Raw genomic sequence first — 24,992 nt, 5'->3', positions numbered from 1 at the left:
TGCCCACCTCGTCCAGGGCGCGATGACCTGTACGAAAGCGAGCCTGCAGCAAGGTTAATGACCTTTAACGTGCTTGAGCGGCGGTAAGAGGCTGTCGGATGCGTCTCTGCGTTCTGTAAGCTGCGCAGCGACACATTACGCCTTTGAAGCAGAAGAAAGTCACTCTAGTCGTCTTTTCGTAGCAGCGGATGTCCAACACGCAGGCGATCAAAAGCTGCGTGATACTTCGATTCCACCGAGCGTTCGCTCGGCGAGCGGTTTCCGCCACGTCGCAACTCAGTGACCTACGTAATCTGCGTCTCGCTTAGCGGCGTTGTCTGAAAAAAACGAAGAACAGCCCCACAGAAATGAGTTGTAGTGACAGCCACGCGAGCGACGAAAGCTGTTTCTGTTTCAATTGCAGTTTGTCACCGCGTGCGAAAGAAAAATGCGGCGCTGTAACTCGGCTTCAGGGGAGATGGGTCGTCGGGCTCAACGGGGTTTCCAACTCAGCCGCATGTGCTCCTGGCGCACTGTTCTAGTCAGGAGAGACGTAACGAGGAGATGGCGTCCGTCGCTCGCATTCCAGACGATTTTCATTGGTACTCTTGTGTCCGTTCTCTGTTTATCTGACTCTCCAACAGAGATATGTGCCGCCGAGGCTCCTAGAAACGTCGAATCTGCTCTATCAGGCGTGCATTTGAACCAGAACACTCGTGCTCCACAACTGCTGAAGAAAATGCGGAACAAAATTGCCGTGCCAGCGGAGTCATTCCCTTCTAGTTCTTCGCTGTACCACCTCATTTTCCTGGCCAGAAAGCTCCTGGCGCGGCGCGCCCTTGGCGCCGAACCGCCAAAGTCACAGGAAGCGACGCGTTTGGATGGTCTTCTCAAAAGCCAGGCGTACCAGAAAATTCTGCGGTATCCTGGAGACCTTTGGCCACAGGAGCGCGAGCAAAAATGTAAGAATTACAGGATATTTTGACAGGCACGCACAAACTGAGGACGTGCCGAGCCTGTGCTCCGTCCGCCCGGTCGCGGATCAAGTCATGCCCAACTAGCGTTTCCTCGACGCGATCCGCGGCAAGAAATTTTCTTCTTCTGGGACAACTTGCCTTCCGTATATCCTCCGTAGCTCAGAGCGAGTCCGGCCCGCTTTCCTGTTACGGACGGGCTCTTTCTCTGTATTGCTGCGATGTAGGTGCTCTGGCCAGGCATCGTTGTTTTGGTGTGCTGTGGTGCAGGATGAAGGACAAACGCTGCTGCTAGTGTCTGTGCATCGTTTGTATTGTAGGCTTCCCTTCCTCAGCAGAGTTTGACTGGGGATCTCTGTCTCAACAGCCCGTGCCTGGATTCGATGTTCAGCCGCTTCCTCCGTGGATGCACTCCGCAAATGTTGAAGAGGTAGAACTTGCGCCGTCTTACGTGAACGTCCGACACAAGTCTGCGCTGCTCAAGGCAGCGTGGTTCTCGTGTCCTCGTGCGTTCCGTGCGCGGCTGGAACTTAGCGAATCCGATGCCGGTAGCTCTGGAGTGGACGACGCACTGTCTACCACCTCACACGATGTGGAGGAACAGAAGGAGATTGGACAAGTACCGCGACTCCCAGTATTGCTGTATACGCGTAAGCGCACTCGCACATTGATGTGGGCCGCGGGCAGACGCGAAACGATGTGATCTGGGAGTGTTTTATTGATTCATTTTACCGAGTGTATAGGCAAGCTTAGCGCTGCTAAAACGCAGCTGACGTGTACGTTTATGTTAGAACGTTTGACAGCGCCTACCAGGGTGTCTGTGGCACGTGTTTTTGGTCTTTCGAGGGATGTTCAAGAGGCCCGGCACCCGATGAAACCCAAGGCAGCTGTGGCTGAGAACCGTTCCCGTTCGTGTCTCGTTTTTTAGTGTTCACGGGAGTGGTTGGATGAGTTTCGCGTCTCCGCGCGTATGGGTTGCTTTCCAGCGGCGTTGGACACGCGAACTAGGCGGCCACTCAATCCGATTCTTTTTGCTAGTCGCCGTCTGGTCAGTCCAAAGGGCGCTGAATCCGGTGACCGCTGCTCAAGTTCGTCCGATTTCCCGCGTCACCACCTGACAGGCAGGGGCGTGCTCGGCAAGTGGGGAGCCAATCACGCAGCTGACGCTCTGCTGACAGCCCGGAACCCGGTTAACGGGAAACTTCAGGTGAGGCTGCAACTTGTAGAGATATTATCCTGGTTCCGCACGCGCCTCCTGAGTCGCGACAAACCCAGACGCCCCAGAGCTTCTGATTCGCTCTACCGGGATTCCAGGACATACTTCAACCCAGCGAATTGTCGTGTACACGTCGGAGGTCGCCCTATATGCGATAGGCAGCGTTACCAAGAATTTCCATGTACACGGAGGCAGCTCCTCAGTGACGAAGAAATATTGCGTGTGGCGACTGAGTAGGCAAACCGCGCGATGGAGGTGCGGTTTGTTATTTTGAAACAGCAGTGTGTCTTCGATGTGTCACATGTGCAGGTGGCTCTCATCCGGCGAACCGACGGCAGTGGGAAGTTCGCGGTTCCTGGTGGATTTGTAGATCCTACAGATGGCCCACTCGTAGTCACGCCAATCGTCCGTGAATTTCTCGAGGAAGCGGTTTCATATGAAGATGGTGACCACACGGATGACGGCCATCGGCGTTATCAAGAGACACTTGGAGCTCTCCGGAATGTGTTTGGCCCTTTTTCCAGAGACAGCAAGACAGGCGGCATCTTGTGGCAGAGTGACGATAAAATCAAATGGGGCCACCTTATCTACGCAGGTTATGTAGATGACGAGAGAAACACAAATAATGCATGGATGGAGACCATTGTTCTGCATTGGCACGTCAGCGGTGAAGATTACAAGCATCTCCATCTCCAGGCGGGGGATGATGCCTCGCTCGGTTCCGGTAAGCAGCCAATCGTGATGGCAGCTACTCTGCGTTTGCGTCCCGAAAACAGTGGTATAGTGACGTGGGACTGTATTGTGGGCAGGGGGAACTATGTTTTCGCTCCAGGATGTAATACAGCAAGTCTTGCTGAAGAAGGACGTTGATATGGGTAACGTCCGAAGCGTAGAATTTGGCTCACCGTCTTCAGCTGTTGCTTATGGCATCGTGGCGTCATGTCGTTGACATGGCTGAAGGGCAGTCCCAATGTTCGCTGGGCGGGAACCGACGTAGCCATATGTAGCTCTATTCGGTATCCATATGCAAGTCGTTAACCTGACGGTGTGGAATGTGTGTGGTGTGATTGCCGTGCTTCAGCGGCGTTCTATGACATTGACGAAGATCCTCGGCTTGTTGTCATGGGTGTTGACCCATTGAAGGATCTTTACGCCTCTCATTCTGCATTTCTGGTCAAAACTATCGAAACTTACTTTCCGGACGAGACGGTTTTGCTCACAAAGATAGGAGCCTTTCGCCGGTAGCTGGATGACTGTGATGTTTGTTTTTGTTTCTCTGAATCTGCCCCGCGGTCATGTTTGCGGGCAGATCGGCTCGCCTCCCCTGCTGGAAGTTCGAACCGCGTAAGCGGTAAAGATCACCCCTCTCTGCGTGAAAACTGTGTATGTTAGATTCTGTAAAACCGCAGTGCAGAGAAAACGACCATCGCACCTGGCGTTCACAGTGAGCGCGAGTAAGTATTGTCTACGACGCATGCGTAAGCCTATGCGCATCCGCTGTGGGCAGTTGCTGCCTTTTTTTCGAATATGCAAGCCGACGATTCGTACTACTTGCTTTTGCGAATTCCCGACGGAGTCACGAAAATACACTGCGGTTGCCACAATCTATACCCGGTCCTCGACATGCTTCCCGAACGTCTAGTTACCTCATGTAGATACAGGGGGCGTCGGAATGTGGGCTACGTCCTGTGGAAGGGGGCTAACATCGGTGACAGTGGCCCGGTTTGTGGAGAAGTATTCTCGTTTCGTGGTTCTAAACGTGTGCACCGCGTCGTACTGAATAGTGGCCCTTGGAAAGAATTTGAGCTTAGGAAGCTGCATGTTGGAAGCAGAAGAGTCTCTCTGCGCACGTTGCTTACAGCACGCAGAAATGTGTGGCGGCGGTTTCGTGAAGAGCGACGTAACGGAACATATTGAGCCAAAAGCTGCCGTTCAGCAACACGCACACCGAAGGGGACCTTATATTAGCCACCACTACAGTGGAACTTCAAACTCGTGACTATCAACACGAAATAGCCCGACTCGGTTTGTACAGATGTCCGACTTTCTCTTCTTTATGACAGTTTTACAGTTTGGAGGTTCGAAGCGACGTGGATTACCATTTACAGTGGTTCCACAGAGTATAAACGAAAGATCATAAATGGTTCAAAGTTAAATTCACATTGCGTATTTTTGCATTTAGTGAATATGTTGACTCGTGCAGATGAATCTTCCTAGTGGCTGAACAAGGCATTCAACCATTAACACCGAGATATCTTCTGTTGGGGTGAGGAAGCTCAGTAGCAGTTGACGTTCTCGAGTACGCTCCCGTGCATGCGGCGTCGGCCGAAGCCAAAGTGGTTTACATCGAAAGCCCCCTTCACCATCCACGAACAACGTCGGCATCGCGTGCCGACGTCGCGCTTGTCAGATGGTCTTGCCAGTACGCTGGAATACTCTGCGGCAGCGTCCAACGTTGTGGTGTAAAAGCCGCTTTTTCACCAAATCTGACCCGCTGATTGACGGCGGCAGGGTAGTCGAACTAGTGCAGCACGAACCTCACCTCCGAGACAGTAACAGTGACCCAGATCACGCGAGTAGTTCTGGACCGTCACAGCAGAGACAAATTGACAACCGGTGGAGAGCACGATACCAGGCGTGATAATTTAACTGGTAAATTTGAGAGACCTATAGGTAACGCCGGCACGGATCGAGAGCTACGAAAAGACAGATCAAGATTCGCACGACACATGCTGCGCGGAAGACACACACGTAGCCGGGTTTCCCAACGAGCTTACACAGGACGGTGGTAATCATCTTGACACGGCTTCGCCGAATGCAACACCTTCCTATAAATCAAAAAACACTGCCTATAAATGTTGCGTCGTGCAGATGATTCGTGAACATAATGCCCTGCCAACGTGATTTGTGGCGGCAAAACCGAAACGGACAGAGACGCGGCTCACTGTGACCAGATGACGGCTTGTTGCAATTCCAGCTGACACTGAATCCAGATGCACGGCTGCCGTACAGCAGAAAATGCATAAATTTTCTTTCATTTCGGGTGACTAGACGTATATCCTTAAGTTTTCTTCAACCGCAGACGTCGGCGTTTTTCATGGACACGTCGGGACTATTTAGAACGCTCGTTCGTCCCCCGTTGTGAGGGAACCCTTTGAACCGCGTCATGCAATGATTCTGCAAGGTCATCGTGGGCAAGTCGCCGAAGTCTCCCTCTACAAACGAGGCTTCCCGCCTCGATGAACACGGGAAGCTTTGGCCTTTTTCTTGGGACTTGCGGCCATGGGGGTTTTCAGCGTTCAGCCGTTCAGGCTTCGGACCCCCATGGTCTTTACGGCGACCAGGGCGCCGTCTCTGCTTTACCTGGTAGCGGCGTTTGTTGCCGCTCTTTTTCTCAGGGGTGAGGACTCGGACGTGCGACCGTATAAGGGAAATGATGGATTGTTCAGGAATACTTCACTGCTTCACGGCATCGCATGCATCTTCCATTCCGTACACGTATTGTCAATCACGAGGAGCATCTCGCTAGTGTAGATAGAGTCTTGCATATAAAAAATGTTACTGTAGATCATCATTGTGCATTGGCTTCCCGTCTGGTCTTGCTCGAAAAAACCGACTATTGCTCTTGTTATTTTGTCCTCTTTAGGTGTAACTTCTCAATTGCAGTTGGGTGTGACCGAATTGACGAGCACTCGGTGGACTACTATACAGTTTGAGGAGCCCATGATAGATCCAATCGTTTTTACGTCACCGCCTGAGACAGCGGGGAATGGCTTCGCTTTGGTATTACTAGGAGCAGTTACGAATTCAGGCTTTCGCGCACGCGTCTACTTTCCGTCATGTAGCCGGGCGTCCAACATCGGGGCCAGCTATTCCGTGCGATGGCTTGCGGTGGACCTGACGTCAGCCGGATACTACGACCGCTCCAACAAACGAACTATTGACTGGACGGCACATAAACTGACCCTCGCTGCGCCAGGCACCATCCCCGCGGGCCACGTTTGGTCGACATCTTTTGCTGCATGGCAGGACAGACCCGTATGTTCCTATCATTGCCTTTGCACTTCGTCGGGAATGGGACTTTGGGATTGGGAGCTTGAAACAGAGAGACACGGAAAAGAGGTCACATCCCCTTGGAGGCGCCAGTAGAACCAGAAAGCCCTTTTCCACAACCATGAGGAGCGCCGGCATGGAGATGAATTCGCGAGCGACTTTATGCCCCTCACAACTTGACGAATGTATAATTTATGACATGCTGGAGGGGACTCAAAGGGCCTCGGTCAAGCTTACTTGAGTATGATTTCTCATGGCCCAGTCCTTCCTCAACCTGTGGATGTGGACCGACGACAGCGCTTGCCCGGAGAGTAAACTGATACGCCTGCCAGGACGTTTTGGGGCGTAGTGGGTCCGTGTTGCTACCGTTTGGAGCGATGTCAACGTCAGTCTCGTGTTTGGTGGTGGTGAACGCGAGAACGGAACGCTATTGTGTCACGTCATCCTGTTTGTGAGCGTTTTCGTAGGGTACTCCCGGCGTCCTTGTTGGCGTACAGAACCACAGAGAAATGATTAACGCGCTGTACTCGTCGGCAGAGTACCTGAACCCAGTAGTAATCAACGGCAAAAGCGGAGGGTCCTTGATGTTTTCCTTCCCAAATCAGATTAGTTATCGAAGCGGTTTCTCTTTGAAGGTCGGCGTCTTTCAGTATGATGCCATGCCAGGAGCAACTATTGGCGGAGTCAATCTCGTGGTAGGTCACTGCACAATTCGGCCGACTCCCTTGCTTCGTCTGATGCTTCTTCGTGAACCCATACGCGTGACAACAAGGGCGTGGCTCAGCAGTGGGGTTTAGTAGATTTTGTAGTACCATGAATCTTCCGACAGCCGTCATCCGTGTTTTTTTGCGTTCTTCTTCTTTTCTTCACTTTGCTTCTCTTTGTGTAATGAGCTCGAGGTTGATGGGGGGTGTGTGTGACGAGGGCCTGTACATCTCTTCTCGGTTATCCATTTTCTATTTGCATCTTACGGAAGGAATACCGGGGTGATTCGGGTAGAGCTAGCAGTGTGTGAAGATGCCACCGTTTGTCTGCCACGATATTATGGTTCTTCAGGCCGAGCGCTATGAGTTTAGAGTGAATGAAAAATTGCCGGTGGCAGATGTCGTAGCGGATGGCACGATCCCTGCAACGTTTGCAGTTCAGTGGGCAACGAGTAACGAGGCACCTCTAGCCTTGGTGCTGACACCGGAGTCAGTACCAGACGGCACTGACCGCGAGAGCCTGGTCGCAGTTGAAGATTGTAGAGCAGCAGCAACATACGAACTTCACAGATTCGACATCACTCACGCATTTACTGGTAAACTGCAATTGGGCATCAGATCGCACTCTCGGATCAGATTTAAGTGCTTTTGGTGGTTATTCAAGATCTTTTAGGCATGTTGCGTCACGCGTTGGGATAAGGCACGCATCCTGGCCGTCAGCTCGCCCCGAGGAACCCTGCTAGAGAACTTCATCTTCTGCTGAACCGTCATTGGTGCCGTCCTTCAGCAAAGTGCAGAGTACAATAGCTGCTCACGGATCTAACGCTGTTCCTCAATACTCTCAACGACGTTACGCGTGTTCCAAGCCGTTTTTTTTAAGCAATAAACGCTTTGAGATAAAGACAATAATGCGTGATGAAGCTTGTCGGAGCCTCGTAGTATATATAAGTTTTATCCCATGTGTCTTTATCTTCTGTGCCACGTCTCCACAGGCACTCCGACTTCAACAGGTATGTGACTGAACCTATTAGTAGCTGGAACCTGCCCACAGAACAGGTGGTAGTTCACCAAGGCTCTCTTTGGTTATCGCTGTTTGCGCGAGAGAACCGGGTGCAGTGATGAATCGAATTCGATCTATCATGCTGCTACTGTACACAATGGGAGGCCCGTTTTCCGTCACAGGACGTCGTCTAGGAGCGCGGCGGTTACCGGCAGAGACACATGCCCCAGCTGAACTCTCAAAACATCCTGCGTATGGGTGCTTGGGATTTTGCAGTTCAGCGAATCAACGGAGGGCCCAACTGCTTCAGGCAATCGGCGAGCGTTCCCAGTGCGCTTACCGAACCGTGCAAACTGGCATGCAAGGCCCTTTGGAATGCCAAGTCGAACGAGTTCTGGGGCTGTCAAGACGTGAACGACTGCTTCGAGAATGCATTCCGGTCGGATGAGACAATAAAAGCACTTCCCGAAGTTGACGCGAGCATTGCAAAAGGGATTGTAACATCTTGCATCTTCGGTAGGACCAGATTCACCGTGTACCAATCACATCGTTGACATTGTGGCTGGAGAGGCTCCTGCTAATGCTTGTATGGGTGTGGGGGCGTCGCTCATCCCTCCGGAGCTTCTACACGTCTTACGCGGTTGAAGACAAAATGGAGAGAAACTGCAGTAAAGCTGTCGATACACGCTGACTTGTGCGACGACAGAGGCTCTGTGGTAACCATTTCAGGTCATACAGATTCAGTCCCCAATCTCTATGGATGGCGGAGCGGTTGTATAGTTTGTTTGTTGTGTTCGTTTTTCGTTGTCCTCATATTCTGCTCTCGCCTAAGGAGGAAATAGCTGTCACGATGTGAAGAACCGCAAAACGTGTGCCCAAAGGATGGCTCTGACCTTTATTCGGACTAGTTTGACTTGCGCACACGGAAGGAAGCACTTGACGACGGGACTTATCGTTCCCAGATTTTCACAGGGATGATAACGTGGATCTCTGACGAATTCTATTGAGGTTCTAGGCAGCAATTTTACTTCATGTTTTATTGTGTGCTTCGTATGACCGTCTGGTGCTTCCTGTTTCCCTGTGCTCCAGAGACACGGAGTGCGGATCTGAAACAGCAGTACGGTAAGAGCAGCTGTCAGGCCTACCGGTGATACTAAATGGGTAGATCCGGAGCGAATGAGTGCCGTAAGGACAGCTCTTCCCCAATACATAAGGTTTTGTTCCACCACTTGGTACTGTAGATGTGGATGTAAGGGTGAAGCCGGGAAGCCGATACAACGCTGCTGGCAGAAAGGGGGAAGGTGCCATCATGCACGTAAGGCCTAAAAGTAGCCCTGTCGACGGTAGGGCCTTCGCTGGTGACGCGACAATTGTTTTCGTTTCTAACCACAGGCGTTGAGGCGCGGCGGGGCTGGCTTGCCGCTCCGACTCCGTGACACAGACAAGCTCGCGGGCGCCGAGCCATCCAAATGTGCTTGTCAATATGGACGTACGTGGTGACCGCTCAGAGCACTCGGTGAACCTGAACGTGGACGAGATTGTTGCTGGAACCACCTGGAGTACGTCATCTCATTGTGGAGGCGAGAAGCTGGAGGCGCAGATTGTCGGTGCTTTTTATGCGAAAGAGGGTGTCTCGATTTTAACAGCTTCACCATGCGAAGTTCAGGACGTTAGCAAGGACACAGAGAAGCTCTGTGCAGAACAAAGCGGAGTCGGATGCTCTATGAGTAGTGCACAAATCGATCAACTCACGCAGACATATCAGGGCCTCTGCTTCGCCCCAGAGGATGCCACATTGCACATTTTCTTCAACTGCACCTATGGTGGGTCTTTTTGCGGACGCGACGCGCTATTGCCTTCTCGCTATTAGGAGTCCAGCACCCTGCACGAAACTGCTGCTTATTCGATGTGCTGTTGCGTCCAGTTGCTGCAGCTAGTGGGAGCGGATAAGCGCTCTTTCACATAACTGACTGTAACTACCTGGAACCGTGACACCAGGCACTGTTTGTAACAGTTTTGTACTATGGGAGTTCGGGGCTGTTTCGGTTTTGCTAACCACCGTCAGGGCAATTCCTCGTCCTGTACAAGGTTTTAGACTCTAGTTTCAACGGGACTCGGATGCGACCAGATGACCCCGTGATGTCATTTGTTCGTCACTAAGGTTCAACTGCTGGAGCAATGTGTTTCATTCGGTGCACCTGCGGTGTGGCTCCTGCTAGTAAGGAGAAACGTTCATCTTCAGAGTCGATATGAACCCCACGTACTGCAGTGCGTGGTGACATCTCCGCACTGGAATAGTGCATTGTCGCGTTATTCCGGTTTGCCTGTGGCTCCGTCCGTCGCCTATCGCGTTGGATAATAAAATGAGGGCGTAGGACACATTCGCGCGTACTGTTTATTCCCACCGCGAATTCGGTTTTTTGAGTCGTCTTCGTTACGTGGGCAAACAGAAAGGAGGACTCATGCGTATCTGGCTGTTACCTGCTGTCTGATACCTCATGTGGTTGATGTAGATGCGACTGCGCCTTTTGACTGCGAGCTCTACGAGTCCGGCGGATTCGATTCAGAAAGCGGTGCCTGCATGTGTCCAAAGGCCCTGACCCCGTGCTCCCTGGAGGAGGGCAGCTTCAGGAGCAGCTGGTTACAGAACCTTAATCGGTCGTACCAGTATACGCTGCGGGATCATATCCGCTACATGCCCAAACATTCAGTTTTTCAAGCTTACGATGCAATGAATGCAGGAGGCCAGTCGCTTTGTGCTGCGACGAACACTATTGCTGTGTGCAAGAGTAAGTGAGCACTTTGGTGCGACTGTTAGCGTGTCTTGTCTGGGTGTTATCCAGTGATGAGGAAGAGGATAGGTTGATCGTGAGGGCTTCTACAGTACGACATGTTGGAGTGATAGTGGATACCCACACTCATCAGGAGCTTTCATGCTGTGCTAGCAGGCACTGTGGGTTGTCCACACTAGGCAACGCCACTGCTTCTGTGCACTGTAGTCACGTTCTGGGGGCTGAGGCGCGAACGTGTCTGCGTTTTGGGTCAACCAATGCACCTGTATATCCTTCATCCGATAGTTGGCGATCACTGGGGAGGCACCTGCCGAGCTCGCAGGTGTGCATGGGAACATAGGTTTGAGAATGTTCCCCTCTCCTGGCGTCGAGTTCATCATGTTCTTAAAAGCCCGCCGAAGCAGGGAGGCTTCGGGGGGATCGACATGCGCCATTACACATGTCCTTACATCGGCGGACGTGCAAATTGGCACGCGGGCCCGCGGAGCTACTTTCATCAATACTGTCTTATAATCGCCGCCATGTGTACGCACGTATACTGAGCTATATCCGTATCTGTATTTATCAATCACGGTGTACGTTTCCGGATGGTGCAAGTGATTTGAGGTCCTGCTGGTAGACACCTTGTGATTTAGGGACCTCCTCTCATCAATTGCGTGACACTGTGGCCTGTATATTAATGAATTCGGTTATACTGCATGATAGATGCTATTGACGTCCACTTTGTGTGTCGCCACAGATCCCACGCCAGCGGCCGCACTCAGTAAGTCCCTTGCTTGTCCAGCCGGGACATGGCAGACTGTATCAATGCATAGACAGCCGTAGAGAGTTCATAATGTCAGGACCAGGCTTCTACGATACATGTCCATTGGTATATCTGGTTCGACAAGGAACCAGCAAACTACCAGACGCAACGTAAATAGACGATTTGCAGCTTTTATTGGCTTGACGTGTCAATGGAGCATCAGTGGTATGCCTCGTATACTGTGCGGCATGACAACTTTGTGTGGGCTGACTGCGTTTCACTGTACGCTTCCTCGCCATTCGGTTTTTCTTTCGCCTCACTGACGTGTTCGTTCAGGTGGTAACAAGGGCCCTAACTGCTACATAGTAGAACGAGGAGTCGACTACTGCCGTCTGCCGTGCCTTGAGGCATGGGGCGCATTTGTTGCTACGAATGACGTATCAGAACTCTCGGATTGCCAAAGCGAGTTTGAGCGCTTCTGGCTCAGCTTCAATTTCCCTGCAATTCCTTCTCTGACGAGCTCGAGTTTTCTCGATCAGCTTGATTACTGTCGCTTTGGTAGGTGACTTGACTCGTTTTTTGAAAACGAGTGCTGTTGGATCGAACAGGAGCTAGAAGTCTCTGGTACTTTTTTCTTTCGTATGTGGTAACAGTCACATCATTTCGCTGCGTCGTTCGATGATTCCGACAGCGAATGCGTAACATTCGTCGTGGCGACGTAGTAAGCTACTGCTGGTTTTTCCCATTTGAACAATGCTTCAGCTGGGGAGTACGAATGTCTTCCTGCTATCCACTCCGGTCTCAGTTTCGGGAGCACCTGCGGCACACAACACATGCTACGTATAAGTACAAAAATTCATATAATATATGGCGGTGCTTCCCCCAATTAAATGCTGCTTTAACTGCCGGACTCCCCGGTGACAGTGATAGATGAATGGGACGTGTACGTTGACATGACCACATTACGAGCAAGCGTTAGCCTTAACTGCTATGTTGTTATGATATGAATAGGGACTCTGGTTGAGGGGCATATGACACTGAGTGGGAGGATGCCATCAATGCTCCTTTGGATCGCAGCGGGTCTAGAAAAGAACTAATAACTGGGGGGGGGGGGGGCACAAGCCGGATGAGGGAATTTCCCATTTTGTCGCGTGGTTCGTCAATATGTCTTGTGTCCTGCAGCTACTCGGCCGGCAACAGCTCCTCTGCAGCAATATGGTATGCCAATAAGACACGCTGATGGCGTGGCACTTCCTCTGCCATTAGCAACGCACGCGTGATATCAAAACCGGTTAAGCGTCAGCCTGTCCCCCTAGGGAAATGACTTCCGATCATATGATTTATAGAATTAGTCGCCGCCGCACGATAGGAACCAGATCATCATTTCACTTGAACCCTCCGTTACGCGTACGAAAATTGTAGGACATCTGAAGGAAGCCTCAGCGAAAGATTACGTTTAGTTTGTCATTCGGGTCTGTGCGTCCGAGAGTCGACTGGATATGAACTACTGTGGCGGTGAAACCGTCAAGAATTATGCCTTAGGTTCCTGACTGCTCCACACACGCATTCCTCACCACTCTATGGGAGACTTGATAACCGGCGCCGAGCCAACCGGAGGCCAACCCGTGCCTTCCGTACATCCTTTCTGCACCTTTTTTCACCGTATATTAGCTGTTTTTGTCGACAGCAGCGACACTGGAGAGAATTAGAGCGAATGAGAACGGAATGTAGTTTCACGCTGTGGTGTGTGTGACAGTTGATTGAGACGGACCTCTAGGAAGATAGGAACGTGTATTTGTCGGAGATAATTCCAAATGCATACGTCTAGGCGTATAAGCTTGTATCGCGTCTCTCTTGGCTTGCGCTTCAACACAGCACAGAAGCTTCTGTTGCTATTCCGTGAATTCACGTTGGAGTAGTGGCAAGTAGTCGCTCTTGCATTCGTGCGTAAAATAGTTGATGCTTGTGTCGCGCGTCCCTACAGAGGATGAGATCGATGTGTATCTCCCGGACTTCGGAACCGTATTGATTCGGCTCGTCTGTGACAGCCTGTACGTCCCCGAGGTGGTCCAAGCGTTGATCGGGCCAGCCTCGACCCTTTTATCGAGCGTGCATGAGCCAGGTTGCCGCTACGAAGACGTCACAGAGACAGTTCGGAAAGCGTGTCAGAACGACTGGTCGAGGGGCGCCACCACCTGTGCTATTGACGTCTCCCTGTTCACGCCCAAAGAAATTCTTTGCAGCACATCTACCGTCAAACTCGTCGTCCGAGGCAATTGCATTCCAGGTACGAGACCCGTTCTGAGAAACAGCTTGGGCTTCACACTGAACCGAAAATTGTGCCCTGGTGTGCAGTGCAATGGGCATTCTGTCGGCTTTTTGCAATTCGCCGAACACACAAGCAGCGTTACTCGTGCACCACATATGTGCGTATCGCCCGCGCCAGGTGTGTTGACGTCCCTACCGGATCTGTATGTGCGGCCATGGCTGTGGAGGTATACTGCGCACGCAAGCGTAAACGCCGCCGATGTCGGGGAGCGGGGTCTCCACTCAACCCAGACGGGCTCGGGACACGTCCGGCCTGCACGCACGGGGACAAACATGTCTTGTCCGTGTACTCGCGTGTGGGTGGTTTCGTGTTACTGCAAGGACACACGTACGCATCTGAGTCTGTGCGTATATGTGCACAGGATCTTAGTATGTAGTATATCTGCAGCAATATCGGGGGCCTCCAATGTTAGACTTGTCGGTGACAGTGGACGAACTCGGCACCAGCTCTTCCTTTCGATCTCATTGGTTCGTGGCCTGGTTTTGCTGGTTAAGGATTATCTGCAGTTTGTATTTGATGCATCTGATGTGAATAGAAGATGCCACCTGTTGGTCCTCCTGAATACAACTTGGAGGAAGTCTTGTCCATATCTTTGTGTGCCCTTTTTTCCACATAATCGCTCCTTCACACAGAGGGAAGATCTACCCTTTCGTTGTGTGCTTATAGGGCCAAGCCTGCCAACGGACTACACGTGTGTACCGTACCGCACCACGGGGACGGTCGCCCGTAACGGGAAATCTTGTTCGTGTCCCAATAGTGCAAATCCTTGCACGCACGAAGAAGGCCGACTAACAGCTTCGACGTGGCAGAGCGAATTCAAGAGTGGTGTAACTGTCAGTTTGGCCGACAGGGTTATTTGGACAGCGCCTCCGGGGACTCGGGACTATGCGTACACACATACGGATGCTCAGGACTATGTCTGCTCTGCCAATGAGCACCATTTTGTTCTTTGCAAAGGTATGTTATGCAAACGAGGCTACATTAGCAATTTAAAATTCGGTTTACTCTTCAAATTACGTTTTATTTGGCATACGTTTTAAAAGGCAAACCACGCGAGCTAGCGCGGCGTCCTCCCTACGTTTTGCCTACATTTCATATCCTAACGAGGCATGGGTGTGCAAGGGCCTGTCTCATACTCGTCCCGAGTTGCATGGCTGTGCCCTCGTCAAGTACACAGACGAACGCAACCATGGGTATTCATCATCAACAATGCGTCGTGATGTAACGCACACTGTGAGAAGTATAAGCATGGCTGTGTCTGGCACGGTGGACCCAATAGGCTCTGTACAGGGCCAATGGGGAACATGAACCTAGCCGCTGGGTGGTGGTAGATGGCTGTGCCTCACCGAAAGCAATGTCTAGCGTAGGCGACTGACTACCCTGTGGAAACACGTCCGAGTTGTCAACTGGAGTGAGTGATTGCATAACGCATCTAGACAGTAGTCGCGTAACACGACAGTTTGGTTCACAGCACGGCACTTCAGCTAACGCCGTCAAGTCTAATCTTTTTTGTGGTGGATCCATTTCCTGAAAATTTCATTTGCATGCCGGGTATGGATATATATATATATATATATATATAGACATTATGCATGCTTCCATCTTCCGATGCACTTTGCGTGTGAGTCCTTCGAACTGCATATCATTTGAGGTTTTGGAGAGGGGCCGGATTTAGCTCGGACATTCACAGTGGTAGGAGGCGAGACGGTCGGTGCTACTATCTTTATCTTTCCTGGCTCTTCTGTCCTGCTTTCCAGATCGGATGCCACAGGAAGTGACGACTTCCTCTAGAAGTGAGACAACGTGAGAACTGGAGTCCTCGATTTCCAGTCAACTTACCGAACACTTCAAGGCTTCTGTCTCTATTAACATGCCTTGAGTAGAATCGTTTGGCGTTCAGAAGTACCATGCCTTCGCGGGTGGCTGCTTGCGGGAGAGGACGGACATTCGTTCTCTAGTCCTCTTATCCCAGTGCCATTCCAACCCGTGCGTTCTGCTGTTTTATGGCAGACTGAGGCAACAGTGGAAACCGTTTATCCGTCTCTCGGTTCATGTGTTACCTGGTCCCGTCTCCTGTCATCTCTCTCCCTAATGTTTTTCTTCGCCCTCGTTTTTGTTGCCTCCGTTCCCGTGCAAATGTTCTCTCTCTATCGATCGTGCCGATCCACTTTTGTCGCGCAATGTCGGTTCAACGTACAATGAACGCGGCTTCTGAGTACAGTCTGGGGTCTTCGATGTTTTTCTGCGGTTTTGACTTTTTGCGCGGCTGTCGGTTCCACTGAGACGTTTCCCCCATTGCCTCGGAGTAGCGCTTGTCGTTTTCCAGTTCCGCTTTCCGACGCGTTTCCGGAGTTCCCCTTGTTTGCCTTTGCCTTTCGATGCGCCAGATCCGCACTGCCTTCGGGGATTTTCTTCACAGCCAGCTGCCACGACAGTAGACGACCGGGATTGCCAAGATGCGTGCGCCAGTCTGTTCGCCACAAGTTGTGCGCAGGCGAAAAATAGATGGTTGTGCGTGGCCCAAGCATTACCCAAGTGCTACATCCCCAACACAGACTCTTTCACGTGCCAAGTCGACACGAATCCCTCTGTGTATAGCACATCATACGGCGCATGCAGCTGCTCTGGGACTTACTCGCCCTGTTCGGCCGAGGAAGCCGAAGTGACAAAGCACGACTGGTTGACAGCCTTCACTGCTCTAAGCGGTAGAAAGGGAGTCGTGGTGGCTAGAGGGAAGCAGGCGCTTTGGATTGGAAACCCCGATAAGTGGCGATACGAAAATGGAATGAACCAGGGAAGTGGTTGCTTGAACAACCCTTGGTTCGTTGGAGTGTTTTGTGGAGGTAAGAGCGCGGGGGAACGGTGAGAGGAGGACATGAGAAGAAAAAAAACGTGGGAACCGAAAAAGTAGGTTTCATCGGGTGGCCCGGCCAAGTGGTGATACAGTGGGGGACTCCGTGTTCGCGAAACAAAGAAGCCAGCGACACACCAGAGTCCTCCAGCGGCAAAAAGACTGCGGAGCAGAGGTGCCATCGGGTTTGTCGACGCCTGCCTAGCCACTAAGCGGAAAATGGAAACTGAGTGACAAGCACAGGTGGCTTAGAGACCCGCCTGGGATGCAAGGAGAAGGGCGGCATCAGGAGCCTACCGCGGGGAGCATGCACGACAGGGAAGGTGGAAATGGGAATAGAGAGACAGGAAGTAGATGCGAGGGCAGGAGACGCGCAACTGGAGCGAGTGTGAGGGCGAACGGAAACCCAGATATGTAGTTCGTATACCCATATGCGCTTTTCTTCATGGACCGTTTTTCTGTGCAGCGCGTCTGTCAGTCACACCACCCGCTAGAGGAGGTACGTTGCGCCTCTGTGTTGACTGTTTCGTCTCCTATCCTATAATACATTTGTCATACCAAACGGAGCAAAATCTATCAACGCATGTCTGTTTTATGTGCCATACGTGGACAGCCGATGGATCTTAAAGCCATGCAAATGCCACAGAAGGACCTCTTTTTCAGGCTTTCTCAGTTGCATCTCTCCAGGCATCAGCAGGAGCCTTCGGGGGGTTATGTACCCTCCAGGAATAAATAGTGTCCTTCTATAGAGGCACCACTATCATTTCTGCAGACTGTCATCAGTGTGCGCTGACGGATGGTTTAATTGTGGTGTTTGTTGTTTGCTTCTCGACAACTCAACACTGGTGTCCCTGTTAGACAAAAACTCGGGCGAGACTTCCTCACAAGTTCTGCACACACCGAGGCAGCTGTCGCTGCCCGTGTACCTTCGTGTAGTTGATTTCTTAATTTCTCTCCTGTGTTTATCTTTGGTCATCTACGTGTGCATACCCCTTGTGTCCGGAGCATGTTCGTTTTGCTTTCTCTCCTGCCTGTATACGTGGCTTTCGGTGTGCGTGGTTGTGCACCTACGTATCTATCAAGTAACTATAAGCTTCTCTCCCTCGTGTCTCTCCGCGTTCCTTTTCTCTCTATGCCCATATATACTGCCGAGAAACAGCATTAGCAGTACACCCTCATATACATCCCAATGTTTAGACAGTTTTTTTTCTCAAGTCGAATTATGCAGCTGCTTGTGCTGTGCTATCAGCCTCAAACCCTCGTGGCATGAGTGTCAGTTTTCGTTTGCCTGCGCGTATCCACACCCCCGGAGCTGTTTCGGCGATGTTGACACTCAGGCGGGGCGGTTGATGCATGAAGGATGCTCCAGGTTGCGCTCTGGGAATTTTGATGTCTGTCTGTTACTTCGTGCCAGATGCTTTGCCCGTCTGTGCGGGGGCAGCAATGACCGCGGACCCCGGCAGCCCACACCCTCTGTGTCGAGTCACCTGCTCGAAACTCTTGGAGGAATGCAAGAAACTCTTGTCTAGCGACGGTGGAGAATCCTCCTACCCTTCAGTGTTTGGCTGCTTCACGGACCGCGCAAAAGGCACTGTCCTCGACAGATGCACTTACGATCTAGGTAGGTTTCTTTGAGAAGAAGCAGGGCAGTTCAGAGAGAGAACGAGACTGCAGAAGGCCATGCGCAGAACCGGAGCATAGAAGATATAGAAGAACGGAAAGCAATACATTTACGCAGGAAGGTGAAAGGCTCTTCTACGTTTCACTCTGCACCACACCATGGTTGCTGTATGTCCCATCTCGGCAAAGCCCAACGTCCCGGGGCCAACGCTTATTACATGCATTCACATCCATAAGTGTAGATATTTTGCATGACAGTAACTTATGTATGTATATATATATATATATATATATGAATGCCAAAAGAATCGCTTTAAGTGCAGCACCGTACACATTTGGCTATAGGGGTAGACTAATAAAGCTACAGATGTGAGGTGCTAGATGTCTCCGACCGAGCAAGTGCTTCTGTGTGTACAAACAAGGCTTCAGAGTGACGCCATGCCAGCAGCTCACTCATTGGCCTACGCTGCAGAACAACCTAGAGCGGCATGCTCCATATAGATTGCTGGGTTGGCTAATGAAGTGGAATAATGCGGGGTTTCACTATCGCGGCACACAATGACACTCCATAAGACTCTGCGACAATATGTTCGTATGAGTAATGCAATGATATATATATATATATATATATATATATATATGCTTACGTTTATATGTGGTAGATGTCTGCATCTGCATGTAGCTAGGTGGATATGTAGATGAAGATGGCCGTGCGGAACTGGAAGATCACGTACGCACGCTCAACTGCACTCGCTTTTTCTCTGGAACCCCGATATCTCGAATGTGTGATTGCTCACGATATGAGCAACAACGTAGACAAGCATACCTCAGGCACGGTCAGATTCAGCCGTTCAACGGGTGGAAAGAAAGTCTTCCCATCGCCTACTGAGACAGCACGCACTTAAGAACAAAGTGTACGTAGAGCCTTGCTTTTCCGTGATCTTGGCACCGCCTGTACGCTAAAGCGACTCAAAATTAGGCGGAGCACAGACGCTGAGTTGCTGCGTTGTTCGTCCAACTCGTCGTCCCCACCGGCACATAGGCCCCCTGTAGAGCCGTATGGTTTTCTTCTCTTTTCAACATTTATTTGTTCAAAGGATGTAAGCATCATTGGCGATTTTGTCAGGGTGGGGCTGTCCCAAAAATAGCGCGTTTCTTCCTTTTTCGTGGGCCGGCAGCGTTGCCGCTGCAGATGTCTCTGGATGCTTCATTAGTGACGTCGCAGAGAGACCAGGTGACTCGACTCAAGCCTGCCGAGTGCTTTATATATTTCGTTTTTGAAAAGAATATGTGGCGGAAAGATGACGCAAAAGAGGCAGAAGTCCATTTCATGTGCACCGCGATGGAGCTTGCATCTTGGTGCTGTATCAGTTTATTATGAATGCGGTTGCATACGAGAACAGAGAAAAGCCTTGCCTAGGAAGCCTAGCAGTCTACCGGGTGTGCCGCGTTCTTCGACACGAACCCGACGCGGCTTGGTGATGCCTTTTGCGTGCCAGTTCACTCCATTTTGTTTCGTTGGGAGACATTTCCGCTGAGATTCGAAATGAAGAGGAGCTTGAGGCCCTCATTTGTCTCGAGAAGCTCCTGTGGCGTATGCTGTGCGTTGTAGCGGTTGTTTTGATTCCTTCAGCAATGCCGAGGGACAGACGAGATGATGTTTCTTTGCACTCACCACCTGACAGGATCGCTTTCGTGCGAGGGTCGATTGTGCGTTGACGTCTTCAAAAGAGAGGCAACCTAGACACCGCCTTGCGGGATTGCTGTTTTCCGGCATCTGGCGACACAGCAGTGGCGTGTGAGAATCCGTCTCCTCGAGCGTCGACCGTCCTCTAGACATCGTCGTCCTTCTCCCTCATTTATTCCCCGACTGGAGCTCCAAACATGGTCTTCCTTTTCACGTTTCCCGTCCGCTCCGTTGGTCTGTTTCTCTTTCAGGCACTGAAGACCGCGAACCAGGAGGTAAGGAAGACGACGAGGCGTATTTTTTCACTTGACACGGATGCACAGAGCAGGGAGAATAAGATGTACTACAGCTACACACAATACTTGCGCCCGTGCTTACACTCACATCGATAGAGAGGTAGAGAATGGTGTTTGCATGTGTGTCTCCCTTACGAATCTGCGCTGCGGCTGACAGTTGTGTCTCTCGCAGGCAAAATCACAGGAAATGCACACTGCTAGATTGCCTGTCTTTTCAGAAAACAGAAAGTTCTTCATTTCTGATTAGCTCGTCTTACGGTCGCGGGCCATTCGTTGGACTGCCCTGCGGGATACTGTATCCGTTTCCTGCGCTGTATCTTCTCTCTCTTGTTCACGATATATGTTTCTCCCCTGGCTTCGTTTTGCAGGCGTTGCTATTGCACGTTTGCTTCATCGTCTCTCCTTTTCGAGACTTCACGCTTCTGTTCCTCGTATTCCCTTTTCACTTTACAATCGGTGTTCCCATTCTTCGCTTCCTGTTTGCGTTGGGGATCTCGCTCCCTTGACGTTCAGCTGCTGAGTTGCACACCGGCTGGACTGTCGCGACGGCGTCGTGGTCGCGCGTTCTTTTCGGCGTAGAGTTCACTGAACCGCCTGTTGTCTTCCTGGGAGTCGCCAGAAACACCCAACCGTTCTACAATCCGGTTGTGCGATCTGTGACAAAAACCAGCTTTGAGGTGAAACTGTACAGAGACAACTGCGGCTCTGCTGGTACGTTGATGTTCCTTGCTTCCTGTAGCCGATCTGAAGCGATCAGTGTAGTATCGGGAAGCTGACATTTTACTCTGAAAGTAATAATCGAAAACCCGTCGATTGACGAGAAAACTACCGAATCCTTTGCCGTATAGACGTAACCTTCCAAAGGACTCCGGTATATTTACTTGCCAATACGAGCAGATCTACTCAACCATTTATTTATATATACGCATATGTATGGGTGTGGCCAGATAGAGGAGCAGATGAATACATATACATGCTAACACGAAAAACCTGTATACATCAGAGGCACGCACGCCTGCAGTTGTAAAAATCATGAGGCTATTCACACGAGTTTCCTCTCGCTTTTGGTACAACTCTCAGTTGCCACCGGCGCGGGAGGCCTGAAGGTCTGTAGTGATGGACCGCGGAACGCTGTGCACTAAATGGTGTAGCAGTGTTTTTGACTCTTCACTCAGCTACACCGGCATCTCCATGCAGTCAGTGGGGGACTGAAGCTCTGGTCGTATCGGTGGGATATGTGTGTCTCCCTCTCTGCAAAAAACCGTTGCCTTTCTCCGGGTTTCCGGCCTGCATGTATATCTGTAGTGTATCGTGTTACCGCATGTCCCGCGCGTGTGGTGATTCCAAACAACAGACACACGAAGCACCAGCGCACCCGTATCCTGGATGGCAATTCCGGAAGGTGTCTATGTGACGGAGTATGTGGAGAATCCCATTCGCGTTGTGAGCCTGCCGTTGACAACGCGTTCGCCGACGGTTCTGACTGTATCCCTTAGCGGCGTAAAAGCACCTGAGGAGGTGAGTGCGAGGTATCTGGACTCTCTTGGTGAACGGACCCGTGCTTGTAAAGAAGACGTTCGCTTTCAAGTTTTTTCACGCACCGTTTTTCTAGTCGCGGGTCCAACTGAAATACGATGGTGCACGACCGCCTTCCAATGCCTCTTCTAAAGAAATGACCTGTCGCCGATACCAGCCACACCACTTTTCCCATCGTGTCTACATATTCACAAAGACAGACTGCCAGTATACACAGATCTAAATAGATATTTTTATGTATTCTTATGGACATGTATGTGAGGGTTGATTCTTTTTCAGGTTGTGGCCCTCGCCCAACTCCAGGATGTCAGTCCCAACACTGTTTCCACAGGCCGGATCGCAGTTGCGATCTCCAACCTCAAGTCCAACTCACTGGAACTCTCTCTCTTGATGGACGATTCAGTCTCCTTTTCCTCTGTCACCGTCGGCATTCTCGTCTCGGGGAAGCAGCACCCGGACCTAGCAGCCGGATTATATCCCGTTCTCAATCGAAGCTACCTGGAGGTAGGGTATTTCTGAATGAGAGCAAGCAAGGCACACATAGCGCGCCCACCTCGTGGCTACAGTGGATTCGCGAGATGTCTTTCTTTCTATGCTTCGCTATTGTATCTGACCTACATGTACGGCCCCATATGCTTCTGGACACCTGCAACCATCTTTGTCGCTCGAAAAAATAACTGTCTTTATGCATATATGTAGTTTTGGCCCTGTGTTTGTCTGCCTTCGGCGGTCCCAGAGGTTTTCGGGTTTAGGTTTTGCCCCAATTCTCCCTCAACAGCTGCTGCCGCTTGCCGGTTTCGGGTTGTCTCTCTCTCTCTCTCTCTCTCTATATATATATATATATATATGTGTGAAGGGGTGAACTTCCGTTGTCTATTTTCTGATGCGATCTGTACTCAGTACTGTATCTTTCCGTTTTCCCTCTGTTCCTCTGTATTTGTCCTATATATGCTTTTCGTTGTTTCTGTCGTGCCGGAAAGAGAGATGGCTTTCCGTGGATCTCTTGAGAAGCCTCCTGATATCATGACCACGTGACTGTCGGTCTTCCTCTCTCTTTCGTCTCTTCAACACGGAAAGTGTCGAAACCTGAACGCATTAGAAGGTTCGTGTCGTTTGGTAGATTCCCTGGACTAGCGAGGCATTTCCTAAAGGAAACAGATCCTCAGCGCAGTTTTGTTTTGCTCTCGGAAAGGCAAATCGCAGGCAGTGTCTTTCGCTCTGAGACGCGTTGTTTCTGCTGTTCCCCACAACAGACGTTTCGCATTCCTGGAGACAAGTACGCAGCGACAAGTATTCTCGGAGAAGGCCTGTTTTTCGCCGGGAAGTATATGCCCCACGTTTTCGCCTCGGTGATCCACACAAGAAGCAGGGATCAACAGTTAGAGGAGAGCGACCAGGTAGTGATCTCCAGGAGAGCAACGACGACGGCCTTCACGTGGTCAGCCCTTTTGTGGAACAAGACTTGCCAGACGAAGCGGCTGTTTGAAGCAGTTCAGGACGCCACCGGTCTGCTCATAGCCGGGCTTTACCTAGAATCACGTAAGATGACCTTTTCGTTTGCCGGTGCTAGCAACAGACGGACCAGGCGTGTGGTATCTTTCAACTGCCCTACAGTTGCGACGGGCGAACTACCTCGTAGATAACTTGACATCTGTGCACGGCGAGAGGACGAGCTGACACTTTCGCGAACCATTACGCAGTTTCCCATGCGGTCAAGACGGTAAAAAAGTAAACGTCCGTAAATTGTTGTACCTAGATACGAGCCTACATGCTTTTCGGGAGGTCCGACTCCAGTGGGACTCCTAGTTCACATCGCGAAGGCTTTTGTTTAGTGGATCCTTTCTCGCCGTTGTTGGCGTAGACGCGTAAACTTGCGGCCTTCAACGAATTCACAAAAAGTCGAGAACGCGCTGTTTATGCCCCGGAGCTTGCAAGTTTCGAAAATGGTCGGTTGACTGGCCACTGTTTGGTGAACCGCGTGTCACCTACATGCAGTCTGAGGGCGGTACCTGGAATCCTTTAATGCTTCCGACGTTCGTGGTCGAGCGTCAGACAGATAGTTATGTCTGGGAAACGAAGTAGAAAACGAGTAGCTGAATCCGGATACATAGTTTGGGCCGCTGTCTGTGTGGTAGCGCCCAGGGCCTGCGTCGAACCAAATATCTTTCCAGTAGAGATACGGGGTACGCAAGGGTAGAAGGAAGAGTCATGCCTTTGAGAGAGTTGTGAAGCAACCGCGTGATTCGCCGTGGGCTGAAACACAAAAAATCTTTTCAGGTGGATACAATAAAAACCGATTGGGAAGGCTGCATTCCTGTATTGTGCTCATCTGCGATCTCTTGCGACAGGCACACCAGAACCATCTGCAATACTCGGTAAGCCTCACAGTAGGATGCGCCATGTTTAGTCGACTACTGTCTGGCCGACCCCTGCTTAGTTTGCTACTAGTTTAGTGGCCGACGACCAGAAGATGCATCGGCCGGCAGCTGAAATCGAAGAGTAGTTCCACCACGCATGTGGCCGTCGGGCAACTTGACGCTCAGTGTGTTCAGTGGTGTCTTTAATCTGTCCCTATTCATACGTCTCCGCATATATTTGCTGCCGTGTAGTGTACACAGGGCGAGGCAACACCTATCTACATTCATGCATAAGAACGTATCTCCTGGTGCATTAGACCTGCTGAGGCCCATACGTTCCCCGGTTGACACCCGTCTGCCTATCTGTTTGAGAATCGGGCGGTGCGCTCGTCTATACAAACGGCAATGTAACTGTGTGCAGTCCTATTGAGGGCTTGACCGAGAGCGAAGTCAGCTAAAACCTCTCTTATTTTTTCTGGGTGTTTGGCGTCCATTTCCGATTGTGCGTAGCGCGCATCGTAGTTTAGGGCTTATCTGGAAGCGTGGCAGCGCATGCTTGCTGCCTGCCGCCTGTGCGACTAATCGCTTGTTTTGGGAATGCACCGTCGCAACGAATAGTGAACACGATCCACTGGTCTTCACGTTGAACCTGTACGGCTCCCCCTTGCTATCTCCGTTGCCATCTCCTTCAGCAAACAGGCAGGACATTTGCCTTGCCTTTATAGGACAAAACGTAAGCTGCTTCTCTCTCCCTTCCTTGTTTATGTCAGCATGTGAAGGAGGCGTATCCACACTTCGATATGTCTGGGCGTACGGCTGCCTGTGTACATGTATATATGCGCACTTTCCAAAT

General features: G+C 51.0%; 2 protein-coding genes across 2 annotated transcripts in view; both read left to right on the top strand.

Moving 5' to 3' along the window:
- Positions 1-718: 718 nt before the first annotated feature.
- Positions 719-3,414, top strand: NCLIV_063740 (conserved hypothetical protein; the record flags this gene model as incomplete). Its single annotated transcript, XM_003885925.1, has 5 exons — positions 719-941; positions 1,274-1,603; positions 1,940-2,160; positions 2,479-2,893; positions 3,251-3,414. 5 exons carry the CDS (start codon positions 719-721, stop codon positions 3,412-3,414), a joined length of 1,353 nt encoding a protein of 450 aa, XP_003885974.1.
- Positions 3,415-5,408: 1,994 nt separating this feature from the next.
- Positions 5,409-24,992, top strand: part of NCLIV_063730 (putative thrombospondin type 1 domain-containing protein) — a gene marked incomplete at both ends in the record, with an annotated part of 31,707 nt that continues 12,123 nt past the window's right edge. The window contains 23 exons of the mRNA XM_003885924.1: positions 5,409-5,569; positions 6,039-6,207; positions 6,690-6,917; positions 7,279-7,522; positions 8,203-8,442; positions 9,016-9,048; positions 9,435-9,749; positions 10,440-10,715; positions 11,458-11,481; positions 11,908-12,021; positions 12,646-12,681; positions 13,448-13,750; positions 14,459-14,749; positions 16,180-16,635; positions 17,110-17,142; positions 18,058-18,264; positions 20,202-20,225; positions 20,760-20,957; positions 21,601-21,764; positions 22,062-22,286; positions 23,036-23,321; positions 24,131-24,157; positions 24,832-24,872. Of these exons, the coding sequence (XP_003885973.1) occupies positions 5,409-5,569; positions 6,039-6,207; positions 6,690-6,917; positions 7,279-7,522; positions 8,203-8,442; positions 9,016-9,048; positions 9,435-9,749; positions 10,440-10,715; positions 11,458-11,481; positions 11,908-12,021; positions 12,646-12,681; positions 13,448-13,750; positions 14,459-14,749; positions 16,180-16,635; positions 17,110-17,142; positions 18,058-18,264; positions 20,202-20,225; positions 20,760-20,957; positions 21,601-21,764; positions 22,062-22,286; positions 23,036-23,321; positions 24,131-24,157; positions 24,832-24,872 (4,095 nt within the window). The remainder of the gene's footprint in view (positions 5,570-6,038; positions 6,208-6,689; positions 6,918-7,278; positions 7,523-8,202; positions 8,443-9,015; positions 9,049-9,434; positions 9,750-10,439; positions 10,716-11,457; positions 11,482-11,907; positions 12,022-12,645; positions 12,682-13,447; positions 13,751-14,458; positions 14,750-16,179; positions 16,636-17,109; positions 17,143-18,057; positions 18,265-20,201; positions 20,226-20,759; positions 20,958-21,600; positions 21,765-22,061; positions 22,287-23,035; positions 23,322-24,130; positions 24,158-24,831; positions 24,873-24,992) is intronic.

Source organism: Neospora caninum, chromosome XII, assembly GCF_000208865.1.
Source record: "Neospora caninum Liverpool complete genome, chromosome XII".
In the NCBI taxonomy this organism is placed as follows: Eukaryota; Apicomplexa; class Conoidasida; order Eucoccidiorida; family Sarcocystidae; genus Neospora; species Neospora caninum.
The sequence above is the reverse complement of the archived record's forward strand: the minus strand, read 5'-3'. Positions and strand labels throughout refer to the sequence as shown.